This window comes from Eretmochelys imbricata, chromosome 25 (assembly GCF_965152235.1).
Source record: "Eretmochelys imbricata isolate rEreImb1 chromosome 25, rEreImb1.hap1, whole genome shotgun sequence".
NCBI classification, from domain to species: domain Eukaryota; kingdom Metazoa; phylum Chordata; order Testudines; family Cheloniidae; genus Eretmochelys; species Eretmochelys imbricata.
Window position 1 is genome coordinate 12,809,925 of NC_135596.1, and position 16,992 is coordinate 12,826,916.

A 16,992-nucleotide genomic window follows, 5' to 3' on the forward strand; every position below is an offset into this window, starting at 1 on the left:
TTGGTGGCCACTTGCAAAAATAGAATCATCCTTGTGAGGGGACGCGTGATGACGGGATGGATGGTGTGACTCGCTGGCAGCATGTGTCACGTCCCTAGTGGCTGGGTGCCCAAAGTTCGTGGCTTTATGCCCGTATGGGCCACCACTTGTTACATTAGTAGCAAGGATGGAACATGGGCCTTCTGGATCTGAGTGCATGAGCCTGTCCTAAAAGCACCATCTCTGTGGGCCAAGGCAGTAGCGGGCTCGTCAGCCTCTCTACATGTCCCAGCCATCTCTAGAGGTGCCGCACCGAGTGGATGTGGTGGGCTACACAGAGGATAACAGCCTCCTACTGCTGCTGGCTTCTGGAGTTTGGCCTTTAACTCAAATGGTGGAGGCTTGAGCTATGGTGCGGAAGATTGCAGGTACCCAATAAATAAAAGGCAACAGCAGTGCTGGGGTGGTTGCTGCACTAGCTAGTGGGGTAGGGTAGGGGTGGTTTTCTAGGCGTGAAAATGCAACAGGGGCAAGGCAGTTTGGAAACTGTTTCCCCTTGATTGCAAACTTCTTTGCCCAGACCATATCCCACTGGTTAGATGTCTTTAACCTGCAGGGATCCCCTGAGCAAGCACCAGAGCTTGTGGGAGACCCTCTCAGGAGGGCGACAGTATTCTGTAAGCACCTGTCACCCAGAAGAATCCCAAAGTGCTTTCTAATCTACAAGGATCTCCAGCACCAGGGAAATGCGGCTGTCTCTAGGGAGGTGTGCAGCAGCCAACAAGTACACAGCTTGTGCAGGGAGAGGACAGCAGGGCAAACCCTTACAGGGATCATTAATAACCATGGATACAGACATGAAGTAAAAAGAAAAGGAGTACTTGTGGCACCTTAGAGACTAACCAATTTATTGGGTTTTTGGGGCTGCAGGAATTGAGGAGCACTGGAGCATTGTAGTAGAAACACTCACTACTGAGATGGGTGTGGCTTTTCAAGTGCTGTAGTAAATCCACTCCCCCCAGAGGCAGTCCTTAGGTTGATGGAGGAATTCTTCAGTCACCCCAGGAGGGGTCCATACCAGGGCTTAGGTTGGCTTAACGATGGCTCTTACAGGTGTGAATTTTCACACTCCTGAGCAACATCACTACATTGACCTAAGTTTTAGGTGTAGACAGGCCTGAGATCACAAAGGGAACAGAGAGATCTGGGAATGGGAAGTATAGAAACTTAAAATTTTAAGCTATCACTTTAAGTGTCAGGGGGTTTCCTGGTCCTGCTGGCCAGCGAGGGGCTCTGTAGGGAAGTATGAGATCTGGATCTCAGCTAGCAGCAGTCAGTCTGTAGACATCCAGCCTAGCGTAAGGTGGGGGTGGGTTGTGCCTTGTTGTTTTCGGGAGCAGCCTTCTTTCTCTCTCTCTGTTTTTAGGTTCTTGTGTGCTATCATTCTGGATTCTAAGAAATAAAGTTGTGTTACATCACAACCTTCCAGCAAGAGGATAGTAGGGTTTTATTTAATCCGTCTGTGTGGGTGCTGGGAATATAATGGCATGGGCTGTAGATGTCTGGCTCCAGGAGGTGCTGAGCCAACCCTCCCCTGGGACGCAGATCCTGGGGTTGCCGGGGGCATCAAGGAGAGCGAATGACATTGGCACAAACCTAGGCATCGCTCCGGCAGCATATCCCAGCCTGGAATTGTGTAACATGAACTGGCTGCTTTTCCCTTTGCCCTGTCCCAGGGGTTAAGCTCCAGCATAGGGACATTTGATTCCATCCCCAGGGGAGGTGTGTTGGCTGCTGGAAAACCCCAGGGCTTGTCTAGACTAGGGGAACTGGCTCTGGTGTGACTATGTCGCTGTGGCTATCCTACTACGCCCCTCACATAGGCCCACTGTGTTGGTGCAAGCCCTATCTCACACCTGTGCAGCCCCATCTCACATCTGTGCAAGCCTGTCTATGCTGGGAGTTGGCACTGGGTGCAGCTGCTTCAGTGCACAAAACACCCAGCGTAGACAGGGGCTCAGCTGACTCCAAATCACTTACCTTAGCTCAAGGTCTGGAGGCCTGGGCTTTCAGGTCCAACAGCCTGCAATTCTAGCCCCGCTGGCAATCCTGGGCAGTCAGAACATGGTGATTGCAGGCTGAACTGAGCGGAGCCCAGGTGGAAGAGAATGACTCCCAGGGTGCCGTGCCCCAAGGTCACATTTCCTCCTATGAGTAACTGAACAGCCTGGAGAGTGGGCAGGGCTCCAGAATCCACCCAGGCTTCCTTCCCTTTGCCAACTGGAAGCCCTGTGGCTAAATCCAATCACTTGGATTGCATCACCTCCCTTCCCCAGGGAGCCTGGTGCAGCCCAGAGCCACTGGCTGCAGCTCTGTTCCCCTGCATGCGGCAAGGCTGCCATCCCTGCCCTGGAGGGAGTGTGAGACAGTGGGCAGGAAGCTGCTAGTGAGGCCCCTGCCCTGGGGAGGAAGAGACCCACGGGGCCAGGGGCTTGCAGGAGCCATGCTTCAGGGAAGCACTATGCGCTGCCAGCCAGCTGGAGTGGGAGTCCCTGGGAGCCCCTTCCCCACCTACCCGCAAGCCCTGGCACCCAGCGGGGAACACCTACCCCCAGCACAGGGGCTGTGGAGCACCCTTTAAAGCGGGGAGCCATAGATTTGGGTCCCCCCCCACACCTGACCATCCTCTTCCTTTCACAGGTGCCCCCCAGCAGTCTGACCCACCCACCCCATGAGCCCCTATACCCGCCCCTTCCAAATGGGAGTGAGTGACATTGTCACCTGGCGCATGGGGTCACAGTGCCACGCAGGATTACCCCAGCCAAAAAATGGTCCGGCCACAGCCCAGGTGCCGCCCCCCTCCCCCGGCTCTGCAGCCTGCAACCCCACAGCAAATAAATCGGCCCTGCTCAGAGCAACAACAGCACCACCAGCTCCTTGGTTTGTCCCAGCCGGCTGGCCAGGGTGTGGGGCCTGGCCTGAGAGATAACAAGTGCTGGGCTGAGTGGGAAAGTGAGGCACAGCTCTGGTTAAAGTGGCTCAGGTCATCCCTGGGCTAGCCCCACTTCCATGTGCTACAGACAACAAAGCCAGCTCCCACTGGGCCCCCCTGTCCCCACGGGAGCTGGGACGGGAGCCCTTGACCTGCAGTTCTGAACTCAGGCGTCAGCTCCTTGAGCGAAAGGAGCGCTCCCTGCCCTGGCAGTAGTAGTAGGTTCTTTTTCGTCTCTGTGAGCTTGACCCCTAGGTGGCAACATGCTCCCGAATGAAAGCAGCAGGTTAGAAGCAAGCTGGAGGAAGCCTATAACTCAGCCATTGGAGCCGTTCAGCTGAGCCGTGCCCCCTTCCCCGGGACAGGGCTCCCAGCCCCCTGTGCAGAGGGCATGTGTGCGTTGTGGGGAGACAGACAATCAACCCCCCCCACCAGCCCCTTGATAACAAACCAGGAGCCTGGTGGAGCAGGCTGTGTGTTTGTGCCCCCAAGTGGGGCTGAAGAGGGAACGGGGGTGGGGCTTTGGGGGAGGAGAGGAAGGAGAGCAGGGGGAGAGAGGGAAGGAGGTTTAGTGGGGGAGCCAAGGGGCGAGGGGAGAAGAGGGGGTTAATGGGGGGAGGCAGGGGGTTAATGGCAGGGGGAGGGGCTTGCTGGAAGGAGAGGATTAATGGGAGGGGGTGGGCAGCCCTGGCAGCCTCGCTTCTGCTCCCCCCTGGCTCCCGCTGACGTGCGGTGCCCACACAGTGATGCCGACACCTCCAGATGCCTTTGGTGGAGGAGCTGGTGCTGAGGAGAATGTGAAGAGGCTGCCAGAGGCTGGCTTCAGCAGGGGGCCCAGGCGGGAGACAAAGCACAGCTGGGGGGGGGGGAGTATAAACCCCTCCTTGGGCTGAGCCACCCCCTTCCCCAGGCCCCCTGGTGAGCCCGCTTGGCCCCCGGCATCCCACCCGCCCTCGAGTGCCATCTCTGGCAAAACTCTCATTGACTTCAATGGATTTAGCCTCTGCTTTTAGAGCCGCCCCTTCCCTCTAGCCTGGTGCCCTGGGGAGAAGCAGCCAGGACTCGAGGGGTGGGGCAGAGCTGGCAGAAAGGGGGCAGAGACCCTCTCCCAGCAGACCCCAGGGCATCTTCTTGCCTTTCTCTTCTCTCAGTTCCATCTTCTCGCCTCTGCAAAGAGGCCCCGGCTACCACAGACCTAGAGGCCAGATACCCTGGTGAGGGGCACCTCTAGGAATACCCTGCAATGGGCCTAGGAGACAGATCTGGGCTCTTGCCTGCTGGAGGCAGTGGTGGCTGGACAGGGCAGAGGCAGACACCAGCTGGGTGTCCCCAGTGTAGCACCCAGCTGGTTCTAGAGACAACTCCAGGGGTTCTAGGGCCAGGGATGGGAGCTGGTTTCTAGCAGCCCCACCCCCCATACACTCAGTTAAAAGTAGGAGAGCATTAATCAGGTGGTTTGTTCCTCTGGATTGTAACTGGGTTAGGAATCCTCTGCCTGGCACATGGGTCAGTCCTGCAAGGGGCTCAGTGCCGAGAACTCCCCTCAGTTACTGGGAGTCGAAGGCGCTCAGCACTTTGCAGGATCGGGCTCTGACAGGCCAGCCCTGTTCAGACACCCTGAGGTCTCACTGCATGTTTGGCTGAGTCCCGTCTGATGTCCCAGTTCCCCCCACCCCCAGTATGCTCTCAACACTTAACCCCCTGCAACCTTTAATCCTGTTGGTTCTGTTTGTCCCTCTTGATCCTCCTGTGTCCAACCTGGTGCCACCCCAATGACTCCAATGGAGTCTCACCAAAGATTGGGATCTGGGTTTGGACTGCCCCGATTTCTAGGGGTGTTAGGGACTGGCTCTGTCCTCGTGGAAGAGTCAGGGTGTAGTAGGCTGGGGTCCATGCAGGTTTCTCTGAATCTGGAGTTTGGTGATTACCTTTAAACATCCAGGGCCTGAGTTACTGTTACTCTAAGGCACCTTTACAGCATAGAGTGTCCAGAACTAGCCCTCTTAGGCAGGGGCCTCTCCAGCCAGTGTAGAATGGCCACAAGGGTTTTTCACTGTCCCTGCTCCCAGCCCCTGGCATGGGGTGCGTGTAGGGTGTGTGGCCAGAGCGCACTGCATTACAGCTATTTTCTGTAAATAAAACCCTCAGGCTGCTCTAACTTCCACTGGAGGCTGGGCATGGCCTCAGAATGCAACAGAGCACCCCAAGTGCAGGATCAGAGTAACAAAGACTCAGGTCCACAGAATGCAACAGCAGAGGAAGAAAACTGTGAATCAGGCCACCGCAAGCCACTGGGGCTTTGGTTTATTACCATGGTGTCAGCTAAACTCCCTTGATGGATCTGTAGTGCTCTCTCTCTCCTCTCTCTCTCTGACTGGAAGCCCTGGATCTATTTTCTTTGTATCTGACAAATACCGATAGAAACCCATGCACTGACAGGTGCAGAGGGAGGCGGCTAAGGAGCTGGAGGGAGCTGGGTCTTGACTTGGGAGCGAGTAATAATTGATGAAGGAGTGGATGGGGTTTTCTGGGGTCAAGGATGGGGGTGCGGGAGGGCGCATGGGGGGGCCAACTCTGAGGCTATGCCATGTATCTGAAATTCATATTACATTCTCAAATCTAATTTGTACTCATACAAATCTGACGCAATGGATGGGACTGTCCTGGGGACTCGTCCCATCTAATCTGATCCATCTGCCTGTCCCTGCAGCTAGCAAGGGATGTGAAGGGTAACCAGAAGGGTTTCTACAGGTATGTTAGCAACATGAAGAAGGGCAGGGAAAGTGTGGGAACCTTACTGAATGGGGGAGGCAACCTAGTGACAGAGTATGTGGAAAAAGCTGAAGTATTCAATTCTTTTTTGCCTCAGTCTTCACAGACAAGGTCAGCTCCCGGACTGCTGCCCTGGGGGCAGCACAGTGCAGGGAGGAGGTGAGTGCCCTCAGTGGTGAAAGAACAGGTTAAGGATTATTTAGAAAAGCTGGAAATGCACAAGTCCATGGGGCCGGATCTAATGCATCCGAGGGTGCTGAGGGAGTTGGCTGATGTGACTGTAGAGCCATTGGCCATTATCTTTGAAAACTCGTGGCGATTGGAAAAAGGCAAATATAGGGCCCATCTTTAGAAAATGGAAGAAGGAGAATCTGGGGAACTACAGACTGGTCAGCCTCAACTCAGTCCCTGGAAAAATCATGGAGCAGGTCCTCAAGGAAACCATTTTGAAGCGCTTGGAGGAGAGGAAAGTGATCAGGAACAGTCAACATAGATTCACCAAGGGCAAGTCATGACTGACCAAGCTGATTGCCTTCTGTGAGGAGATAACTGGCTCTGTGGATATAGGGAAAGTGGTGGACGTGATATACCTTGATTTTAGCAAAGCTTTTGATATGGTCTCCCACAGTATTCTTGCCAGCAAGTTAAAAAAGTATGGATTGGATGAATGGACTATAAGGTGGATAGAAAGCTGGCTAGATTGTCGGGCTCAATGGGTAGTGATCAATGGCTCCATGTCTAGTTGACAGCCGGTATCAAGTGGAGTGCCCCATGGTCTGTCCTGGAGCCAATTTTGTTTAACATCTTCATTAATGATCTGGATGATGGGATGGATTGCACCCTCAGCAAGTTTGTGGATGACATGAAGCTGGGGGAGAGGTAGATACACTGGAGGGTAGGGATAGGGTCCAGAGTGACCTAGACAAATTGGAGGATTGGGCCAAAAGAAATCTGATGAGGTTCGACAACAGCAAGTGCAGAGTCCTGCACTTAGGACGGAAGAATCCAATGCACTGCTGAAGGCTGGGGACCGACTGGCTAAGCAGCAGTTCTGCAGAAAAGGACCTAGGGGTTACAGTGGACGAGAAGCTGGATATGAGTCAGCAGTGTGCCCTTGTTGCCAAGAAGACTAACAGCATATTGGGCTGTATTAGTAGGAGCATTGCCAGCAGATCGAGGGAAGTGATTATTCCCCTCTATTTGGCACTGGTGAGGCCACATCTGGAGTAATGCATCCAGTTTTGGGCCCCACACTACAGAAAGGATGTGGACAAACTGGAGAGAGTCCAGCGGAGGGCAACGAAAATGATCAGGGGGCTGGGGCAAATGACTTATGAGGAGAGGCTGAGGGAACTGGGATTGTTTAGTCTGCAGAAAAGAAGAATGAGGGGGGATTTGATAGCAGCCTTCAACTATCTGAAGGGGATTCCAAAGAGGATGGAGCTCGGCTGTTCTCAGTGGTGGCAGATGACAGAACAAGGAGCCATGGTCTCAAGTTGCCAGTGGGGGAGGTCTAGGTTGGATATTAGGAAAAACTATTTCACTAGGAGGGTGGTGAAACACTGGAATGGGTTCCCTGGGAAGGTGGTAGAATCTCCATCCTTAGAGGTTTTTAAGGCCCGGCTTGACAAAGCCCTGGCTGGGATGATTTAGTTGGGGTTGGTCCTGGTTTGAGCAGGGGGTTGGACTAGATGACCTCCTGAGGTCTCTTCCAACCCTAATCTTCTATAATTCCTTCATACCTAGAGACACCTGCAAACACTTCCACCAATCAGTCATGCATGGACAAACTGGGATTCCTTTTAAAGATGGAGCTTTTCCTGTTGATGTTTCCTCCTTGTGGTGTATGAAATGCCCGGCACTGGAAAAGAAGATTGAATGGATCCTATCTCCATGCATGGAGTGCCCTCTTCTGGTGCCATAGGGTTGTTATGTATACACTGCCAGGTAACACTCACACACACACTCTCACACAGACACTATCCTTGTGAGGCCCTCTTCCCATTCCCCTCCATTCATTCTATCATGATTCAGAATTGGGCATAAAGACTGCTATTTCTCAGGCCTCCATGCTAAGAGCTGGTAATATGCACAGTACACAGTCCCTCCGTGTGTCCATTTCTGAACAGGTAGATGGTAGCTGCTGAGTCTCAAGCACTGTTAGTGGCATGGTGGCTCCAGAGGCTATCGGACCAACAGCGAAGGAATTGGTGGAGTTTAAACTAAACTGATTTTTTTTTCCTGTTGCACATTTCGGGTTTTGGGGGACTGCGTTTCAAGGCTGTTGAGATGTAAGAGACAGAAACCGTGAGATTTCAATACCCCAGACACACACACAGGCTGCAGGGGAAAGAAAATGAAAAAGCTTTCCTCGCCAGAGGGAAATACTTTTCTTTGGTCAAGTGATTCTCTCCCGGTGCCTTGGTTTCCCCATCCATAACATGGGGATAGTCATACCGACTTCCTCTGTAAAGGGCTTTGAGAGCTAAAGATGAAAAGCACTGGACATGAGCTAACTATATTTATTAATTAATTACATTATTACTATTAACACTGCCTAAAAATTAATGCAAAACAGTGGCACAGGGACTCTCCCTCCCAAGAGCGTTGGCAGGGCCAGGGCAAGCTGGCTGAGTCCCGTTACACAGCTGTAAATCACATCATTTCTTTATACGTAACTCCACTACCCTACTTTTATTAATAAAATGGTCTCTGCTCTGCATGCAACGGGCCCTGTGCATGCCACTACCCGCCAGGTGGAAATGGATGCTGGGACAAAGAGCCCTGGTCATAAATACTATGGAGTGGTTTTGTGGGGAGGTAGGAGGAAAACCCGACCCTACAATAAACAAATAGGTGGGAAGTAAATAGTGGGGCACAGGAGGAAAAAACTACAACTCCCAGGAGTCCTAGAGGCAGCGGAGGCCTGCCCCAGTGCATTGTGGGATTCATAGCCTCAGTATTATTTTGATGAGTACTTCAAGTCCTACGAAGCCTCGCGGCGGCAAAGCCCCCTGGCCCTAGTGCATCATGGGATTTGTAGTTTGGGGCGTTATCAGGACTACCATTCCCATGAGCCCTCGCGGCAGAAGCGAGGCCCCCCCCACACCTTGCCCTGGTGCCTTATGGGATTTGTGGTCTCCAGCGCGATCAGGGCGGCGACTCCCACTAGCACTCGCGGCCCCTCGCGCGGTGCATTGTGGGCGTGGCAGTCCGTCCCTCTCCCAGGGTGCCCCGCGCTGGCCCCGTTGCCCTTGGTGGCCTGCCCGCCCCGCGCCCGCCCCGGCCCCGCCATGCTGCCCGCTCGCCGCCTCCTGGCCCTCGGGCCCCGCGCGCTGCGCCTGCCCGGCCGCCGCGCCCCGGCCCGCTCCTACGCCGAGGCGGCCGCCGGCCCGGCCCAGATGTCCTTCACCTTCGCCTCGCCCACGCAGGTGCCGGGGCCTTGGGTCGGGCCGGGCCGGGGGGTACGAGGGGGGGCGTGGGGGGGTCCTAGGCCGGGCCTGGGGTGTGTGTGTGGGGGTTCTAGGCCGGGACCTAGGGGGTACGGGGGGGTGTCTGGGGGGGTCCTAGGCCGGGCCTGGGGGGGGTCCTAGGCCGGGCCAGGGGTGTGTGGGGGGGGGTCCTAGGCTGGGGCCTGGGGGTACGAGGGGGTGTGTGTGGGGGGGTCCTAGGCCGGGGCCTGGGGGTACGAGGGGGTGTGTGTGTGGGGGGGGTCCTAGGCCGGGACCTGGGGGTACGAGGGGGTGTGTGTGTGGGGGGGGTCCTAGGCCGGGACCTGGGGGTACGAGGGGGTGTGTGGGGGGGGGTCCTAGGCCGGGACCTGGGGGTACGAGGGGGTGTGTGTGGGGGGGGTTCTAGGCTGGGACCTAGGGGGTACGGGGGGGTGTCTGTGGGGGTCCTAGGCCGGGACCTGGGGGGGGTGTCTGTGGGGGTCCTAGGCCGGGACCTGGGGGGGGGGTCCTAGGCCGGGCCAGGGGTGTGTGTGTGGGGGGGGTCCTAGGCTGGGACCTGGGGGTACGAGGGGGTGTGTGTGTGTGGGGGGTCCTAGGCCGGGACCTGGGGGTACGAGGGGGTGTGGGGGGGGGTCCTAGGCCGGGACCTGGGGGGGTACGAGGGGGTGTGTGGGGGGGGGGTCCTAGGCCGGGACCTGGGGGGGTACAAGGGGTGGGGCACTGAGTGTGTGTGTGTAGGGCGATCCCGGGGAGTGAAGGGTGGAATTGAACCCACCATCACATCTCCCTGCACTTCCTGGCCTGGGGGCTCCCTAAGTAGGGGAGAGGCCAGGCCTTGCCCCCGGCTCCCAGCGGTCTGCAGTGTTAGAACTGGTCGTGTTGGTCCCCAACCAGCCAGGCCTCTTCTCCTTCGAGGCTGGGCTGTTTGTTTTCCTGTCTCCTCTGTGAGCTTCCCCTGGGAGCCTGCCTTGTGGCTGGCACAGGGCTGTTCTCTGCAGGGTGCTGATACGGCCCAGTTAGACCTGTGCCGGAACATGCAGCCCCATGCTAGAGCAAGCGGCGGCTGTGCCATGTGGGGATGGCAAGGAAGAGTCCCCAGGTGTGGAATTCTGTCACACACAGACACACACCCAGATACACACACAATCAGGAGCCTGGGTGTAGTGACCTTCAGAGCATATGCAGGGCCCTGCGAGAGGAAGGGGCTGTGGCAGTGCTTGGGGAAGGAGGTGGGTGCGGATCCCGCGGCTCTGATGGGAGCCATGAAATGCCATTTATGCATCTGACCTCTGTGGATTGTTCCATAGCGATAACAGACCCTGCAAAGAGTGTCCACCTGGTAGAGAAATGTTGTCCACGGCCTGTTTAAACCCAGCACGAGCTCTCTGCCAAATGGAGAGAAGTGCTTGAGCAGATGCTGGGCAAACGATCTGCCCTGGCTGCCCAGTGCAAGCAGGGGGGAAGGCCGGGGTCAGGCCCTAATGGAGCAACCATTGGGGGTGAAAGGGATATAGAAATCTTATTATTTTAAGAGATGGAGACAGTAGTTCAGGCACAATACACTGGATTATCAGATTATAACCTAATCTTCCAGGCTGCTTTGCTAGTGTTCTTCGGTCCTGGTCCTGAACCCCCAGCCTGCTAGTCTGGTCCTGGGGCCCCCATGCAGCTCAGCCAGTGCACCTTAACCTGACCCTGCAGCACCCAGTTCTGAAGCTCCCCAGCTCTGTTATGTGTTTGTGCCGCAGTAGCACTGGAGTCCCCAGTCGTAGATCAGGGCCCCGATATGCTGGGCCCTGCACACACAGCGAAAAGGCGAGCTCCGCCCTGAGGATTTTACAGCCGAAGTACATTCTCGACCCTGCAGCACCCCCTGCTATACCAGCTCTGCGCCCACACTTCTCCAGTTTGCCACACCCCTTACATTCAGCATTCCTGACGCTCCAGTCCTGCCTTTTTGGAGCTGCTGTGGCTGCTGTGTTCCCCATACCTGTGTAGTCAGGGTTTGCTCACAAGCGAGATGTTTGGTCTGTCTGATTCCTAATGGTGCTGGTGGCTCTTGTGTGTGGGTTGGCATGGCTTGCGTCTCCTGCCACAGAGGTGCCCAGGGTTAGCATGGGGCCTCAGGACTGGGCTAACTGAGGTGCTGTGGGTTGGGATTGAGGTGCACTGGCAGAGCTGTGTGTGGGATGTTCCGGAGCTGGGATAGCAAGGGGTGCTGCAGGTTAGGATTGAGGTGCATGGGGGGAGCAGGGTGGGTGCCCAAGGGTTGGGCCAGCAGGGGGTGCTGCAGTTCCAGTCTGAGGTTACACTGGCAGAGTGCCTTGGGGGGGCGGGGGATGCCCAGGGCTGGAACAGAGCATTAACATTGCAAGGCAGGACTTGCGAGGAGCCTGCCTTGCTATCTCTCTCCTATCAGCCTCCTCGGCCAAGGTTCACTTTAAGGCCTCCCTACGCTCTTCCCAAGCTTCTCCAAACCGCTCCCTTTGTCTCTCTCGCCCACTCCCGACTCCATGACTCCTCACGCCGCCCCCCTGCGCTTGGAGCGCTTTCCCAGTCAGTGTTTGCCAGGCCCACTCCCTCCCCACCTCCCGAGTCCCACCCTTCTGAAGCGTTCTGGCTGTACGCTTACGCTGAACCCGCTCGACCCTTCAGCCTGGGAGGGCAGGGCAGGATACTTCTAACTCAGCAGGTCGTGCCCATGCTGTGAGAGCAGACTCCCTGGGTCCCTTCTGGCCCTTGCTCAGCCAGTGAGCTGCAGGATGGGATGAGGGACGCTTGATGTCTGCCTGGTACTGCCTCCTGCTGTCGGGGTAGAGAACTGCTCCCAACCACCCTTCCCCTCTCTCAGGTGTTGTACAACGGAGCCACCGTGAAGCAGGTGGACGTTCCCACACTGAGCGGCAACTTTGGCATCTTGGCGGCTCACGTTCCCACCCTGCAGGTCCTGAAACCCGGAGTTGTGACGGTCTTTGCCGAGGATGGCACAGTGACCAAGTACTTTGGTGTGTGAAACTGGGTGGGGTCCTGAAAGTGTGAAAGGAGGCCTCAGGGAGGAATTGTTGTCTGGGAAGGACTCCCCTTTGGGGTTACCGTGGGGGAGAATCTTTGCTTCACCATTGATCATGGGAGCCTGGACTCCTCCTAGGTCCTGTCTGTGGGTCTGGGAGGGGGCTGTTGTCCAACAGATGGATTCTTGGGAATCTGGACTCCTGCGTCCTATTTATGGCTCTAGTACTGTGTGAGTCTGGGTAAGCCACTTCATCTCTCTGCCTCAGCCCTCCTGTCAGTAAAATGGGGATAATCCCTCCTTCCTGGGGCAGGGGAGGGACTCTGGCAGGCTTGTGAGCCCTCTGCGACGTGCATTGAGGTGTTCAGCTGGAGGATGCTGTAAGAGTCCTAGAACAAGCGAAGAAATGACCTGGGTGAGTGGCAAGTGAAGATCCACCATTAGAACGTGCGCCAGTCCCCTGGCAGGTCTGGGTAGTCTGTCCTGGTGACTTGAGCCTGATGCCTGGGGCAGTGATAGTTGACAACAGACCTGGTGTGGGGGCGGGCTAAGAATGTGTAAGCTCCACTAGATACAGACGGGGGTGCCAGCCATTGTGACTCCTTCCTGCCACCGTGGTCCTGTGACCTGGCCCCACAAACCAGGCTTAGCTCACAGCCCTGCCCTGTACCTGGGTGCCACCCAGTACAGCCACTGACTCCGTCCCCCTGCTGTTGTGTTTGCAGTGAGCAGTGGTTCCATCACAGTCAATGCAGACTCCTCTGTGCAGCTGCTGGCAGAAGAGGTGGCCGCTTTGGACATGCTGGATCTCACTGTGAGTACCCTGCAGTCGCCTGCCCACCTTGGGTGGCAGGGAACAGGCTGGGCTGGGCCCCGCTTGCTAGCAGGGCAAAGAATCCGACTACATGCTGAGGTCTCCTATGGGAGATTCGCTCCCCATTCCTCCTGCGTGGGCTGCCTGTCTCAGGAGCTTCTTGTGGCTGAGGAAGGCTTTCCCAGATCAAGGTCTGTTTCCTCACCCTGAGCTCTCCACCCACTGCCCAGGATCATAGAATTAAACCTTCCTTTAAAGGATACAGGGGACAGAAGCTGAGTTAACCCCTCCCTGCAAACTGTCTCCCTTTGTCCTGGAGTGTTCAGCGATCTTTCGCAATGCCACACCTGCTTCAAAGTCTTGGGGGGCCCATCTTTTAAACCTGGGGCCCTGTAGTAGGCTGCCCGATGCCCAGGCTGGCCTCAGACCCACGGAACAGGCCTCTCTACACACACTGTGTGTGGATGAGTGCCGGTGCGCAGGGCTGGCCTGCGCTGCAAAGGCTGCAACATTGGGCTGCTGGGGTTTGCTCCTGCAGCCAAGGACAAGCCGCCTCGGTGCCCTCCCAGGAGGGTTTTAATGCTGCTGGCTCAGCAGTTGCCTGGTGTGGCGTTGCTGAATACGCCCTTGCCCTTTAAGAGCGGTTTGTTACTGCAGCGCTGCTGACTCTCTTAAAGTGACAGCTGCTCTGGGGAAAGGGGCCTGGCTGGCTGACTTGGGGCAGCAGGTCCTGTCTAACCACAGCCCAGGGACACCCCAGACAGTGCCCCTGACTGAGAAGGTCACTTGGTCTGTGTCCATGGCCTCTGCTGAGACAAATTTGTCCTTGTAGGTCCTGTGTGCTTGAAAAGGGGCTTGACTTGAATGAGCAGTTGTGTGGTATAAGGATGTCCCTGAGCACCCACCCTGGGCACCCAGTGCTGGTGTAGGGCCCAGCTCGTTACGTCCAGTCCCCATAATAACAGCCACCCGCTCAGCTCAGTGATGCACTTCAGGGAGTAGCTGTTCCAGCCCCAGAATCCCCAGCAGTGCCAGAGGCAGCTGTGATCTGACGTACCTTCCTGCTCCTAATCTCCCGGTGACCACTCTTCCCCTTGCTTGTGTGTTTACAGACTGCTAAGTCGAATCTGGATAAGGCCTTATCCCAGCTGGCTGCAGCACCGGACGAAACGGCTAAAGTAGAAGCCCAGATTAACGTAGAAGCCAGTGAGGCCCTTGTAAAAGCCCTGGAGTAATTAGGGTAAGCGTCTTCTGTAACAAGAACAGGAGGACTTGTGGCACCTTAGAGACTAACAAATTTATTTGAGGATAAACTTTCATGAGCTACAGCTCACTTCATCTGTAACGTGGCCTGGTGGGGAGCTCCGATCTTTGTTGTTAACTCAGTCCTCTTTGAAGCCCCATCTAGAAGGGCTGAGGCGGCACAGCGCAGGGCTACTCAGCCCAGTGGGAGATTGGTGTATCGACAGCCAAGCTTCCCTGACTGCCCTGATGGAGGAGAGAACCCTCTTGCAGCCCTGGCCCTTGGTGAACAACCAGATGCAGACACGAAAGCAGTTGGGGGTATGCCCCTGCCATAGCAGACCTCTGCCATTAGATGGCAGCATGGGCCAGGTCAGTCTCTGATCATGGCTGCAGGGCAGGAGGGGTGCCTGGTTAGCGAATGACTGGAAGGTAGCTAATGCCTGGACACAATCGGTTCCTGACCCAAGCTGGAGTCTTTGCATTCATAGTGGCACTCTGATTTCACTGCTATTTACAGACTTCGCTGTGGGGTCTGAAGGCTTCTAGATATAGCCTTGGACACGGCAGGGCAAATTTGGGGATGGGCTGGTAGTGGGAGTCTGACTTACAGGTGGGGGGTATGGCAGGCTGTGCCATCCTAAGCTAAATAGCTACACATGCCTCCACCCCCATTTTGATGCTGATCTCCTCAGTGAGAGCGAATTTCTCCTGTCTCTGTGGTTCTGCCCAGTGCCCCCTGAGCTCAGTGCACGATCCTGCCAGCATATGGCATGCTGAGCCTTGGCGCTTGGCTGAGTGCCTGCTGGGTTTGAAAGGTGCTGCACGGGAAGCCCCAGAGACCACCTGAGCAGGTATAAGAGGACAGGTTGCCCAGCTGTTAGCCCCTGGTCATCTTCATGGATGAGAGGAGAGCTTGGTCTGTATGGCCGGTTTGCTCCTTGTCCACTCCCCTGGGGCTGTCAAGGGTGCTCATGGTTCTCAATGCCTTGTTTCACATAGGCCACAAAATGGCTGTTGGCCATGAACAACTTCCAAGCCCCCAGAGGAAAGGCACTGTGTTCCTCATTGTTCCCTTAGCCTGGATCCCTTTCAAACCTTTCCACTTGTGTGTGTTGCAGGGATTCTGTTGTCGATGTGCAGAAGCCATGGACTGGGGCTGGGCCCGACTTCCCCTCCCTCCCCCGCCCGTTTGTACAGATGGCGTGAGACAGATTGATGCCGATATATCGCTTTGATCAATTAAAGAAAACAAAAGCCCCAACTTGCCGTGTGTGACCTTCTTCTGAGCAGGTTCAGCCTGTGGAACGGAACCCATGGTTTGCACCAGCCAAATTGCACAGTGCTCCTCTGCAGGTGACGTGCTAATTGTGAGGGTGTTCCTGCCCCAGCTGTGGTCTGGATGGGTGAAGCTGGGAGCGGTCGCCCCAGAGGCATGTAGGGTTGGTCTGTGAGGGGTCTCCTTAGCGGGGTGCATCTCCATGGAGAACCATGCTGAAGGTTTCGTCTAAGTCACATTCTTCACCCCCTGGCACCACCTTGCAGAACAATCCGCCTGAATGGAAGGATTAGTGCTGTGCAAACCTAGGTGCCGACGGCCCAGTGGGGCAGCCTTAGACTCGGATCTTATCTCCTTCTGCGTAGTAATGGCTTGCAGGGAGTTAAAACCAAAACGCTACTTCCCACCCACCCTGATCACCCACCTCAGCTCTCCCTGTGAAATGGTCTTCTGCATATGCCTGTAGGGATTCCTGTCAGCGCTCCTGCTACTGTCTGCATTTCTGGGAGGAGCGTGCCGCTGGCCAGAAAGTGTCTGACCCTCTCCCTGGAGCATGCTGCTCCATCTTCCCCAGACACCAGGTGTCCTGAGAGCTTCCCAATCCTCCAACATGGAAGCTCTGAGTTGGCTTCATTCCCAGATTAGGAGAGGGGGACAGATCCTTCCTGAATGGCATGGGAGTACCCAATATATTTCCATGTACTGGGATGTCCGTTGGCTGTGGCCCATCCGTGGGATTTTTGACCCTGATATTGGTGAAGGCTCCTTAGCTCTGGCCAGTGTCTGAGGCTGGGTTGGTGCTGTGCTCAGCCTTCCCGCTGGGAGTAGGAGTGATCTGCTTAGTGTGTCTCCCTGAGGGCTAGCGAATCCCCACCTGCCACCTCAAATGGCAGAGAAGATGAGCATCACCTAGGGGGAGGAGTGGGCTAGAACAGGGCGGAAAATCTGGTTCTCCTCCTTCCTGTCCCAGAGCCTGTGCTAGGAAGTGGGTCTCACAAATGGCACCATCTGCCTCCAGAGTCTTAATCTGATGCTGACCTCCTAGCTCCTTCGGGAGAAGGACTGCAAAGCCCTCTCTCAGTGGGGCCTCCGGGCGGTCGGGGAGTATCCTGAAGCCCACGTGAGGCACAGAGCAGGGAGTGACTTGGCTAAGGACGCCCATCAGTCGGCCCTCCCTCTTCCTGTGCTCTTATCACCTCTTCTCAATCTTTTGGCATCCACTGGAGACCATCCAAGTCCTGTTGCTGGTGATCTCAATTGGCTGAGACTCCAGGAAAGGTCAGTGGGCGGCAGAATTAGCGGCTCACTCCCCTCTTTGCGGTGTGCCCCCCACCGTCACTCTGTGCGGTAACGGCGCCTGAGTGTAACATGGTTATTTTCAGCGCTGCCACCAAGGATGTACCCTTGGCTGCCGCCTCCCCTCCTCCCCCTCCCCTCCTCTTTTTCTTCCCC

General features: G+C 56.0%; 2 protein-coding genes across 2 annotated transcripts in view; one reads left to right on the plus strand and one right to left on the minus strand.

Moving 5' to 3' along the window:
- The window catches only part of CBARP (CACN subunit beta associated regulatory protein), a 41,275-nt gene extending 32,237 nt beyond the window's left edge, over window positions 1-9,038 (minus strand). The window contains exon 1 of the mRNA XM_077805478.1: window positions 8,809-9,038. Within this exon, the coding sequence (XP_077661604.1) occupies window positions 8,809-9,038 (230 nt within the window). The remainder of the gene's footprint in view (window positions 1-8,808) is intronic.
- Window positions 9,020-15,525, plus strand: ATP5F1D (ATP synthase F1 subunit delta). Its single transcript, XM_077805364.1, has 5 exons — window positions 9,020-9,174; window positions 12,047-12,200; window positions 12,931-13,019; window positions 14,132-14,259; window positions 15,383-15,525. Exons 1-4 carry the CDS (start codon window positions 9,037-9,039, stop codon window positions 14,252-14,254), a joined length of 504 nt encoding a protein of 167 aa, XP_077661490.1. The 5' UTR covers window positions 9,020-9,036; the 3' UTR covers window positions 14,255-14,259; window positions 15,383-15,525.
- The last annotated feature ends 1,467 nt before the right edge of the window (window positions 15,526-16,992 follow it).